At 46.8% G+C, this 13,499-nt stretch overlaps 1 protein-coding gene across 2 annotated transcripts in view; it reads left to right on the forward strand.

The window, feature by feature from the left end:
• The first annotated feature begins 5,959 nt into the window (after positions 1–5,959).
• Positions 5,960–13,499, forward strand: part of LOC114668115 (SHC-transforming protein 1-like) — a 56,242-nt gene continuing 48,702 nt past the window's right edge. For both annotated transcript variants that reach the window (XM_051920695.1, XM_051920696.1), the window contains exon 1: positions 5,960–7,183. In XM_051920695.1, the coding sequence (XP_051776655.1) occupies positions 6,551–7,183 (633 nt within the window). In that variant the 5' untranslated portion in view covers positions 5,960–6,550. The remainder of the gene's footprint in view (positions 7,184–13,499) is intronic.

Here is a 13,499-nt window from a genome sequence, read left to right on the forward strand (position 1 = left end):
CGCATCCCACATCATGAGGACCTTCAAGTGGCCAGTCATGGACCATAGGAGTCTGCTTTGGGTGGACCACCTGGACCCACTGCAGTTTGCCCATCGGGCTAAGATTGGAGTGGAGGATTCAGTTATCTGCCTGCTCCACAAGGCCAGACAAAGCTGGCACCACTCTGAGGATGACGTGTTTTGATGTGGCCAGCACCTTCAATGCCATCCAGCCATCCCTGTGAGGGGGTCTGCTCAGAGATATGCAGGGGGATGGGCCTAAGTTGTGTCCTGCTTAATAGACAGGTGCTTTGAGCATGTGAAAGGCACTATATAACATGTGCTATTGTTATCGGTCAGGCAGACAGCACTTTGTGAGGGTCAGAGACTGTGGGAGCAGCACAAGGGACAGGTGCGGTGGTCTGCTTCACCTTAGACTAGAAATACAAGAGCAGGTCAGGTCACTTGAGGAAATTCTCAGATGATTCCACACTTTGGGGGTCTGTCCTGACAACAGGGGATGAGACAGAGGACTGGAGTCGGGGGGAGAAATTTGAGCATTGTCAGCATCTCAACAATCAGCAAAACCAAGAAACTACTCCTTGACTTTCACCGCACCAAAGAGCCTCCACGTCCAGTCACCATTCAGGGAGTGAATATGGAGGGGCTGCACCCCTACAAGTACTTGGGGGTCCACTTTAATGATGGGTTGCACTGGTCTTGGGAGACAGGCGAGCTAGAGAAGGAAGGGCAGAGCAGGCTCTTTTATCTTTGGAGACTCTGCTTCTTTAATGGGGAAAGTGAAGGCCAGTGTGGTGTGCTGGGGTGGTCACGTCACATCAAGAGAGGACCACTGAATAAGAAGGCAGGCAGGCTCAGGGGGTGGTGGAGGTGAGAATGAAAATGATGGCCGTTACGAAGAACGCTGTGCCTCTCTCTGATACACCAGTATGGAGGACTTGCACCCAACACAAGTGTGTCAGGAAACACTAAAGGGGGTCCTTCACACCAGCGGCAACACGCCATTATAGCGCCTCGCCGGGACTGCTCTGTTCATCTTTAGCCGGGTCAGCCGCTTTCTTTCTTTTTAGCAGTTCCAGTGTGCGTTTGGGGTTGATGCTTGGTCATGGCTATCATATAGCGCCTTTCATATCTATAAACCTGTCATATGGTGTCTTTCATATCTATCTGTTCATATCATGTTTGTCATAATGTCTTTCCTATATTATATAGTGCCTGTCATAGCTATATACCTGTCATATGGTGTCTTATATATGTATAATATACTGCCTTTCATATTTATGGATTAGGTGGCACGGTGGCGCAGTGGGTAGCACTGCTGCCTCACAGTTGGGAGACCTGGGGACCTGGGTTCACTTCCCGGGTCCTCCCTGCGTGGAGTTTGCATGTTCTCCCCGTGTCTGCGTGGGTTTCCTCCCACAGTCCAAAGATATGCTGGTTAGGTGTATTGGTGATTCTAAATTGGCCCTAGTGTGTGCTTGGTGTGTGTGTGTGTCCTGCGGTGGGTTGGCACCCTGCCCGTGATTGGTTCCTGCCTTGTGCCCTGTGTTGGCTGGGATTGGCTCCAGCAGACCCCCGTGACCCTGTGTTCGGATTCAGTGGGTTGGAAAATGGGTGGATGGATTTCATATTTATCTATTACATAGTTCCTTTCATATCTATTTCAGATCTATTGTATAGTAATTTTCATTTCTGTCATAAGGTGTCTTACATATCTGTCTATTTCATAGTGCCTTTCATATCTTTCTTTTTTATAATGCCTTTTATATCTATATATTTATTATAGTGTCTGTCATATCTATTATATAGTGCCTTTCATGTCTATCATATAGTGCACTTTAGATATATTAGTGATTTTCATATCATCACATAATGTCTTTCCTGTCCGTTATACAGCGCCATTAGTTTCTATCAATCTTATACTGTATTTCACATCTATCATATAATGCCTTTAATCTTTATCTACAGTATGCATCTATGATATGGAGCCTTCATATCTAACTATGTGGTGTCAAGAAGGTATGTAGTGACAGATCTATCTATCTATTCTATAGTGCCTTTCACATCTAACTATAATATAGTGCCTTTCATATCGACCTATTTATCATATAGTGCCTTTCATATCTATCTATCTATCAGTAATATATAGTGCCTTTCACATCTAACTATCTACTATATAGTGCCTTTCATATCTATCATATAGTGCCTTTCACATCTAACTAACTATCTAATATATAGTGCCTTTCACATCTAACTAATATATAGTGCCTTTCACATCTATCTATCTAATAATTAGATGTGAAAGGCACAATATATCTATCTAAATATATAGTGCCTTTCACATCTAACTATCTAATATATAGTGCCTTTCACATCTAACTAATATATAGTGCCTTTCACATCTATCTATCTAATAATTAGATGTGAAAGGCACAATATATCTATCTAAATATATAGTGCCTTTCACATCTAACTATCTAATATATAGTGCCTTTCACATCTATCTATCTATCTATCTATCTATCTATCTATCTATCTATCTAATAATTAGATGTGAAAGGCACAATATATCTATCTAAATATATAGTGCCCTTCACATCTGCCTACACATTGCTGTATAAACAAGTGAAATTTCCAGACATCATAATTCCCCTTCGTCTTTCTTTCTTTCTTTCTTTCTTTCCCTGCCCGATGCGCTCAAACTCTCTCCCACGCTGCCCACCTTCCGTTTCCCGCACAGCAGACCCCCGCACTGCCACCTCCTCAGCACCTCGACCACAAGACCCGCACACACGCCCGCGCTCGTTTCGCCCCCGATTTACTTGTTACATTTCCTGTCTCGGGGGGGGGGTCTTCGGTCGGCATCTCGATCGAACAACGAAACGAGAGGCGTTGCGTTTATTAATCAATTTAAATATGAGATGTGTCATAGACAGGAGAGGCCTGATCGGTTTGTGCCGTGGGTGGCTCGTCAGGCAGGGGTGAGTGGGCTGGAGAAACATTCGTCCATCCAATAATAATCCCTGTTTTCGGGCAGCCCATATCTGTCAGTGTTACGGTGGTCGGCACAGCACAGAGAGAGAGAGAGGGGGGGGGGGGCTCCTGATTGTTCCCGAGATAATCGTCGGACAGGCCTAGTCGAATTTAGGGGTGTGGAGCCAATTCGTGCCACATGAGGCACAAGGCAGGAACCAACCCTGGACGGAACGTCAGTCCACTACAGGGCTCGCCCACCCACACAGGCACACGGGGGGCAAATTCGAATGACCCGTTAACTTAAAATGCCTGCCTAGAATGGGGGAGGAAAACCACGAAAACAAACGGAGCTCCTGCAGACTCACTGGCAGTGGCATCGATGAGGCATCGGTGAATAAAAAACTGAGCATAGGAAATATGTGTGTATCAGTATATTAAAAAACATATATTAAGTTTACAGAACAAATGAAGTGACTTAATGATGATGGTGACGATAATAAGTAAAGCAATCAAGATGACCCTGCCCTCGTATCTACCTACGTACTGCTACGCACGCCCCCCCCCCCCCCCCCCCCCCCCCCCCCGAAAGCGAGCAAGAGGAGCTCAGGAAGTCGCGACACTCCGGAGATTGAAACACCAGTTAATAAACCAGAAGACCTCGAAATTCGGAGAACGATGCATCATCGCGTCCCCTGGGAACTTACCGTACACCTCCGACGAGAAGCGACTGCTCAATGCGGCAGTTCAAGCCGAGCCCGCCGTCCCGGGGCTGCGACTTCTCTACACGTGTAATAAGAGAAGATGGGACCTCCTTAGTCTGCACTGCACAATATATGGGGGTCTCGGCAGGGTTATATCATCTCTTGTCTGATTCGGTGAGCGACTGCATATCTGCCATATACTTCTGACAGTAAAGACCCCCGTTATTGTCTACCCCCTCAAGAACATCTTCAGCCAGCAGAAGAGAAGTTGGCACTGAGGACAGAATTAAGTCGACTATCACTCTTCATCACTCGCACGTAAAGGGGTCATCAAGTCCTCCGTAATGTTCAGCTCCAGCCATACACAGATTTGAACAGGCAGCAAAAGAATTCAGGTAGAGAAGTTTATCGGGAAAACAGAAAGAAAAGAAAAGAAAGAAAGAAAGATGGAGTGAGCGGGTCTTTGATTTAGTGCGTTTGTTAGGAGACGGCGAAGATAAAGGAGCGTGAAATCAACGGCACCGGGCAGAGCGCGCACGCCGCGTTACTCACGGCACTTGTAGGCAGAACCCCGGCACCCTCTTACAGGAAATGGCTTTGTTATATAGCGCCTTTCCCATTTACCAATTGATATATCTTATAGTGCCTTTATTATCAATCTATCTATTATATATAGCGACTTTCATATCACTCTGCCTCATATTCCTCATAGAATGTATTTAATATTATGCAGGGATTCAACTCAATCTACTTGAGCCATACTCCCCTGTCGTTATAGTGCCTTTCACACCAATCTGTTATAAAAGGGCTTGCATACAGTATCTTCCATATTGAACCTTTTTCTCTATCGTATAATACGGCCAGTGTGGTGTGCTGGAGTGGTCACGTCACATCAAGAGAGGACCACCGAATCAACCAGCTGAATAAGAAGGCAGGCTCAGGTGGTAGTAGAGGCGAGAATGAAGATGATGGCCGTTACGAAGAACGCTGCACGCTGTGCCTCTCTCTGATACACCAGTATGGAGGACTTGCACCCAACACAAGTGTGTCAGGAAACACTAAAGGGGGTCCTTCAGACCAACGGCAACACGCCATTATAGCGCCTCGCCGGGACTGCTCTGTGCATCTTTAGCCGGGTCAGCCGCTTTCTTTCTTTTTAGCAGTTCCAGTGTGCGTTTGGGGTTGATGCTTGGTCATGGCTGTTCATGAGCTCCTGGAAAAAGCTGCAGTTCATGATTGGCACAAATGAAGTTCCATCTATCATATAGCGCCTTTCATATCTATAAACCTGTCATATGGTGTCTTTCATATCTGTCTATTTTATAGTGCCGTTCATATTATGTTTGTCATAATGTCTTTCCTATATTATATAGTGCCTGTCATAGCTATATACCTGTCATATGGTGTCTTATATATGTATAATATACTGCCTGTCATATCTATGGATCTGTCTATCTATTAGTCAGTGTATTTTATATTTATCTATTACATAGTTCCTTTCAGATCTATTATACAGTAATTTTCATTTCTGTCATAAGGTGCCTTTCATATCTTTCTTTTTTATAATGCCTTTAATATCTATATATTTATTATAGTGTCTGTCATATCTATTATATAGTGCCTTTCATGTCTATCATATAGTGCACTTTACATAAATTAGTGATTTGCATATCATCATATAATGTCTTTCCTGTCCGTTATACAGCGCCATTAGTTTCTATCAATCTTATACTGTATTTCACATCTATCATATAATGCCTTTAATCTTTATCTACAGTATGCATCTATGATATGGAGCCTTCATATCTAACTATGTGGTGTCTAGAAGGTATGTAGTGACAGATCTATCTATCATATAGTGCCTTTCATATCTATCTATCTATCTATCTATCTATCTATCATATAGTGCCTTTCATATCTATCTATCATATAGTGCCTTTCATATCTATCTATCTATCTATCTATCTATCTATCTATCTATCTATCTATCTGTTATATAGTGCCTTTCACACCTACCTACACACGCTGTATACACACAGTGACATTTCCAGACACCTTCATTAAAATCTTTCCATGTTCCAGAGGGTCTTCGTTCCCACTCCCCGCTCCACTCACGTCCGCCTCGGTGCTTTCTAAAGCGGGGGTGTCTCTTTTAGCGTATTTGCGGTAAATGAGTCAGCCTGCAGTCTGCTGATTGGAGCAGAGAGTGTGTGGGGGGGGGGGGGGGGGGGGGGGGGGGTCGGGAGACCCTGGGGGGGAGACGTCAGTCAATTCCAGCCTACCCCAGTTCCATTCACAGATTTATTTGCGCGCTGACCGAGACAGCAAGTCATTCATAAAAAAGTTCATTCATAAAAAGCGCCGCGTGCTCGCTCTCGTGCCCGCTGCCCAGCCCTGCCGCTGCCGGCTGCTCCTCCACGCTGAGCTGGGTGAGGACTTTTGCGGACCCTCCGGTGCCAGTTGCCTCATCTGGCCGCCGGCTGCGTGTCTTGTCGTAACTCCGTTACGGTGGACGGAGTCGGCGGCGTGCGCACTTTTAGCGGCGGCTACCTGGCCGAGTGTACACGTGCTGCGCCGCGATGCCATGCAGGTGGGTGAGGATTTCGGGTGCCTGGTTCTTGCAGTAGTTCCTGCGTTTCGGAGTCACCGTTGCACTTGTCGGCGGCTCACCTTTGGCTCAGATGAATTTGGATGCCGCTGGCTCGTTTGAGGTCCACACAAATCATCTCGAAGGGAGCGAGCGAGCGAGTGAGTCAGTAAATGGAGGATTATACCGAGACGGCAGCTATCAGGTTTCCTTTTAACTGATCTGTCGAAGTCCAGGAAGCCTATGCAGGGGCATCTGGTTTCATCAGTCCTCATTGTCTCCGGCTATGAGAGAACTTAATGAGCTTAGCCTCAAGGAGCACTTATTGCATGCAGGACTCTTGGCACAGACGGGCATGCTTCACCGGTCCAAGTACAGCAGGTTCCGAAATGATTCTGTCACCTCCCTGGACGATGGCAGCCAAAACAATCCCACCACACTGAATTCCAAGGCACCTTTTTCTGCTTCCTCCTCCTCTTCCTCCTCCTTCCCTTCATCCATGACTGACTCTCCAGCTGAAGAAACATCCCCGACCTTCTCGGATGAAGGATCCAATGCTTTTTGTGCTTTTATTCCCAAAATGGCCAACATCAAGCTCTCTAACCCGGCTGGGCTTCTTGGCCTCAAAGGATTTGCTCTGCCCAGCAAGGAAGTGCCAAGACTGAAACTGGCAGACAGTGAAGCGTCTCCAAGGACGCCTGCCAACCCAGGGATCAATCTAACCAGGTGCCCTTTTGACTCCCCCAGGCACCAGCAGGACATCTTTGGGAGTGCCAACCTAAGAGGCCAGAGGGGGTCAAGCCGGTGGAACGTCTGCCCCCCTACTTCAGAACTGGCACCCCTAAATCAGGTGGTGGAGAGCGTGGCAGAGCAGAGCAGCCTGGACAGCTTGGAGACCGGGATGACCTACTACGTTAAGGTAAGGGGGTCTTTGTCATGTACCGAGGCTGGGCATGCAGCTCTTTAAATTAGCTGGTTGGGGGGGGCAACAGGACCAAACAAACTTGATGAGGAAAGTGAAGATGATCGACAAAGAAATGAACGATCCTCTAAATTAACACATGTAAGTAAGAATGGCACTGTACAAGGGACAATGAGGACCCTGTAAGCCCTTCAAACAGCACAGACTCATTCAAGTCCTCACAGTGCCATGCCTCTGATGCTGCAAATGCAATATAGCGCCTTACCTAGTGAATGCCAGTTCAACAAAGCGTATGGATTATCACCAGTGGAGAAGAGGCAGCTGTAGGGAGATGCACGCAATCGAAGAGGGCAACCAGGGCCCAAATTTGAATTTGCGATTGTTATATGGCGCCTTTCAGAATTCTAGCACCCTTTTATGTACAGTTACAGTATGGCAGCACACTGGTAGTAAGGAGACCAGGGTGTGTGTGTCTGAGGGGCTCCTCATGGGGACTTTATGTGTTCTTCTCATGTCCTCGGGGCTTTCCTCCCACAGTCCAATGGTAAACTGGCACCCAGTGTGAGTGTGTGTGTGTTCACCCTGAGATGGACTGGCGCCCTGCCAGGGTGGTGTTCCTGCCTTGTACCTTGTAATTGTCAGGATGGGCTCCAGCTGCCACACACATAAATATAAATACACACACACACACCATCAATTCACTTCACATAGCAGTAAATAGCCAAGGCACCCAGTGCTGTCCAAGTGTATCTGTAGAGTGGGTTAAGGAAAGAAAGCAAAGGTTTGTGTTTTTTGTGTACGGTGACCCCGTTGTCATTGCTAGCTGTCCCACCCGTCATCCGCACCGCCTCTCTGTTGATGTCTCTGCTCTCGTGAGTCACATATTTTCTCATTTTGGCTCCGACTGGATTCCAGAATTGCGGTAACTCCTTGCTGGGTTGTAACTATGAATGCTCTCAAGTTTGTGTTGTCCTCTTAGCTCAAGGTGGACAGTTCATCGTATTTAAATAATGAAGACAAGCAAACAAAGTAGGAGTTAAACAACAACCCTTTGAGCCCCCTTTGTGTTGTGCTGCACTTCCACTCTCGGTCAGGCCTCACCCAACACACGACACAGTAGACCGAAGCAGCAGATGGCATTGCCCGGCAAGTCATGTTAAGCTCTGCTGTCATTTTGGCTGCTAGTTTGTCTGTTTGGATGGTTCGCTTGCTCTGAGCCAGCAGGTGGCACTGGTGTGCAGACTGTAGCATACGTGAAAAAAACAAATCCCACTGGGACCCCCAGGGTCAACATTTTGGGTTCCAAAGTAGCCTGTCTTGTTCGTATGGTCCTAGAGAGCAACTATTTATAATTTGGTCCAGAAGGGTCAAAGGGTGTAGGATTGAATAGGAGACAGACAGACAGATATTCTACTGTATGTGTGTAATATATATATATAAATATATATACTGTGCATATATGTCTAAATATACAGTATATATATATATATATATATATGTATATGTATATATATTTTGCAGGCCAAACCCAATTTTAGGGCAAACTGGTTTGGACTAGGCCAATGCAGTTTTCCGATGTGGATGGGATGAACTGGTCTAAACTGGATTATCCTGAACTCACTGCAGAGCTCCCAGGCCAAACTGATTCATCCTATCACTCTTCACACAGACTGGCTCATTCCAGTCTAAACTAGTTTGTCCTAAAATCATGTTTGAACTGTGACAATATACAGTATATATTAATAAGCCAAACTTGATTTTAGGTTAAACTAGTGTAGCCCAGGCCAAACTACTTTGTCTGCAGCATGATAGGATGAATGCTATCCTTCTGAGAAACTGGTTTGGCCCAGTCTAAACTAGTTACATATACTGTATGAAGATTTTCCAATAAAATATCAAATAAAAATCAGCACTATTTGAGGGAGGGCCTCCCATGATTCCTGGCGGTTAGTGTGTCAGTGAGTTACTCTGCTTTTGCTTTTTTTTTGTGGGTGGCTTCCTAAGGGGCGGGGCCAGCTGCCAATCACTGCCAGGAACATGCCTATTTAAGGGAGGGCCTCCCATGATTCCTGGCGGTTAGTGTGTCAGTGAGTTACTGTGCTTTTGCTTTGTTTTGTGGGTGGCTCCCTAAGGGGCGGGGCCAGCTGCCAATCACTGCCAGGAACATGCCTATTTAAGGGAGGACCTCCCATGATTCCTGGCGGTTAGTGTGTCGGTGAGTTACTCTGCTTTTGCTTTGTTTTGAGGGTGGCTCCCTAAGGGGCGGGGCCAGCTGCCCATCACTGCCAGGAACATGCCTATTTAAGGGAGGACCTCCCATGATTCCTGGCGGTTAGTGTGTCAGTGAGTTACTCTGCTTTTGCTTTTTTTTTTGTGGGTGGCTTCCTAAGGGGCGGGGCCAGCTGCCAATCACTGCCAGGAACATGCCTATTTAAGGGAGGACCTCCCATGATTCCTGGCGGTTAGTGTGTCAGTGAGTTACTCTGCTTTTGCTTTTTTTTTGTGGGTGGCTTCCTAAGGGGCGGGGCCAGCTGCCAATCACTGCCAGGAACATGCCTATTTAAGGGAGGACCTCCCATGATTCCTGGCGGTTAGTGTGTCAGTGAGTTACTCTGCTTTTGCTTTTTTTTTTTGTGGGTGGCTTCCTAAGGGGCGGGGCCAGCTGCCAATCACTGCCAGGAACATGCCTATTTAAGGGAGGACCTCCCATGATTCCTGGCGGTTAGTGTGTCGGTGAGTTACTCTGCTTTTGCTTTGTTTTGTGGGTGGCTCCCTAAGGGGCGGGGCCAGCTGCCAATCACTGCCAGGAACATGCCTATTTAAGGGAGGACCTCCCATGATTCCTGGCGGTTAGTGTGTCGGTGAGTTACTCTGCTTTTGCTTTTTTTTGTGGGTGGCTTCCTAAGGGGCGGGGCCAGCTGCCAATCACTGCCAGGAACATGCCTATTTAAGGGAGGGCCTCCCATGATTCCTGGCGGTTAGTGTGTCGGTGAGTTACTCTGCTTTTGCTTTGTTTTGTGTTTTCCGGATTTTTCCACCCCATGCTTTGTTTTGACTTTGCCTCTTTGGATTCTTATATTGGGACTGTGTAACTGATTTTTTTGAACTTGACTGTTTGTTTGGATCCTGCATTGGGACTCTTGTTTGCTGTGTTTTCTCTTACCTTTCAGGCGACTCTTTGTGCTCTTTGGAGCTTTGTGCCTGCACAGGCCTTTTGTGAAAATAAACCTTTAATTTTTATCAAGATTTGTCTCGGCCCTTTGGGATTCTAGTCGGGGTATTTTGACGGTGCTTTCCGCCTCTAGTGGGCAACATTGGAAGTGTTTTTGCAGCCGTGCTTTTTCTACTCAACCACTTCATGAGAGACTTTCTGCTCACAGGGGATGTCAAACTTGGCGACAACACTTGCTTGATCCCGCTGCCTGAGGATGCCAGTTTACAGGACCAGTGTTGTAATTGGGCGACTCTGTGACGACTTTCCAGCACAGTTTCACATTTTCAAAACGTGTTGTCTGGCAGCAGAGCTGGTCAGTCGATTAGGTGACATAGGTGGCGACCTCGGGTGGCATTAATGAAAGTTAAGGGGTGCAAGCTGTGGACACAGAGAGGGCTGTTTATGAAACCCAAGCAGCACATGCTCCAGACATTTCTGGACACCTTTCAGGGCCGAACAACCCCAACCGCCCAGGGCTCTGTATGGACTTGAACTGGTTGGCAGTGCCTGACACAGCCAGTTTTCACAGGTATAGCAAGTTTAGTCCCAGTCTCGGTCAATTGTGGCATTTAAAACACAAGACATCACACACACAAACTTGAAGAGTGCCGTTGCCGATATCGTCATCCAAGGATGCCACGTGACTTTTTCTGGCCATTTTCAGTCACTGACTTCATTTACGTAACCTTAGTGAGTCAGAGTCAGTCGGTGTGACCTCTAAGTGACACATTATCATGTAGGGTGACATCTCTAGTGACTCAGCCTCATCAGTCTGTAACTAGGCAAGTTAAGTGATGTGGGGGGCTCTGTGTGCGCAAGAGCGCTGACAACCACCGAGTGCTCATCTGGGGAATACAATGCATGGGATGCAGCGGCCGGGAATAAGAAACACGGGTGGACCTTACAAGAAGAAGAGCAGCTCGTCCATCTGATGGCTCGTCTTTAGTGCACCACAACAGAATGGAATAAGGACAACGAGAGGCGAGATTGCGTCTAAACTTGCCGTGACTGGAAGGCATTTGTATAACATCAGTGTTAGACGTGCAGCTCTCCTGAACCAAGGGGGCAGCTTGCAATATTTTGGATTTCTGAGGCTGTGATCCACTGACAAAGGGAAATCGTGTCTGGAGGGGCGTGCAGATTTATTAAAGATCAAAAACTGACGTAGGGCGGCGCAGTGGTAGCACTGCTGTCTCGCAGTTAGGAGACCTGGGTTTGCCTCCCTCTGTGGAGTTTGCATGTTCTCCCCGTGTCTGCGTGGGTTTCCTCCCACAGTCCAAAGACATGCAGGTTAGGTGCAGTGGCGATTCTAAATTGTCCCTAGTGTTTGTGCTTGGTGTGTGGGTGTGTGTCCTGCGGTGGGCTGGCGCCCTGCCCGGGGTTTGCTCCTGCCTTCTGTTGGCTGGGATTGGCTCCAGCAGACCCCCGTGACCCTGTGTTAGGATTCAGTGGGTTGGGAAAATGATACGGTAATAGTATGGTAAAAACTGACGTCTCTCATTCCTAAAAGTACTTTGCTGTGGCCCTCCAGATTGCGCTCAGGTCCGTCCTGTTTGCTTTAATTCTCCTTGACGTGTGTCCAGGACTTGACTGGACTGGCCGTCATTTGGAAAGGCCCATGTGCTCCTGTGTACAGAAGGTCCAACAATTCACACTGCAAGGCAGGACAGAAACCAACCAACGGATTCTCTGTAGACCCCCGTTATTAGATTGTGGTGGGGCACAGGTCAGGGCAAAGGGATGAAACCCACCATTGGTAGACCTTTGATTGTTCCCAGGAGCAGACTGGGCTGAAGAATTGTGCAATGGAAGAAAGAGTGAAGCACCAGGACTTTTCCTAGAGATAGCAAGCTAGAGTATGATCAGGGAGATGACCAAGAACCCAACGGCCCAAAGCTTCAGAAACCCTCTGCTGAGATGGGAGAACCTGTTGGAAGGTTACAGGACTCTGAGAGTATGAAGAAAAAGAGACAAAAATGTAACTCTTTGGGTAGAACTCCACACACTAAGACCTGGCACCGCTCGTCACCTGCCTAATACCATCCGTACAGTGAAGCATGGCGGTGGTAGCATCATGGTACAGGGCTGCTCCTCTGCAGCAGGGAGACTGGTCAGAATTGAGAGAAGGGTGAATGCCACCAGAAACAGATACGTAGGTCCATGAAGGTCACCTGCTCCACAGCACACACCAACTCAGACTGAGATGACATTTCACCATCCAGTATGACAATGACCTCAGGCGTACAGCCAAGACCACACTGGAGTGGCTTAGGGACAAGTCTCTGAGTGTCCTTGAGTGGATCTGCCAAAGTCCAAACTTATCTGTGGAGAGACCTGATGATGGCAGTTTGCAGACACTTCACATTCAGTCTACTGGAGCTTGAGAGGATCTGCCAGGAAGAACGGAATAAACTCTGCAAATCCAGGTGTGCAAAGCTTGTGGAGACTCACCAAGGAGACTGAAAGCTGGAATAGAGGGGCTTCTACAAAGTACTGAATTAATGGGGTCAGAAAACTTCTATAAATTTGAGATTTCACTTTTTGATTTGCAATAAATTTGTAAACCTTTGTTATTATGGGTTACTGTGCACAGATTGACAGGCAAAAATGACAAATGTCCTCATTAAAAATGAAATCTACAACATGATAAGGTGTGCAGAAAATGAAGGGGACTGAAAGCTTTCTGAATTTACTATACACATAAATAACAGCATAATTTAAATACAACACATATTTTATCTGTATGCATCTCTAATTTTGTACTTAACACATTGCACATTATGTCGGACAGCAGCGGAGGTCACGCAAGCTCAAAGGACATCAACACGCTGCTGACTTCCCCCGACCCTCTGATGAAATGTTCAAAGCGTCACTCGGAGAGCTCATTAGCTCTGATGACTCAGCACCAGCGAACTTTGTCAATAATTGATGTCAGTCAATGTGACGTCCGCTCCTGTGATGTCATCCGCCGGGCGGTCTACTGGACTGCGCCTTTGTTTTTCTCTTTTAATGCATATTGTAGCATTCTCGAACCTGCTTAATCTAATCTAATCTATGTATCTATCTATCTATTATATAGTGCCTTTCACATCTATCTAT

Source organism: Erpetoichthys calabaricus, chromosome 17 (assembly GCF_900747795.2).
Source record: "Erpetoichthys calabaricus chromosome 17, fErpCal1.3, whole genome shotgun sequence".
Classification (NCBI taxonomy): domain Eukaryota; kingdom Metazoa; phylum Chordata; class Cladistia; order Polypteriformes; family Polypteridae; genus Erpetoichthys; species Erpetoichthys calabaricus.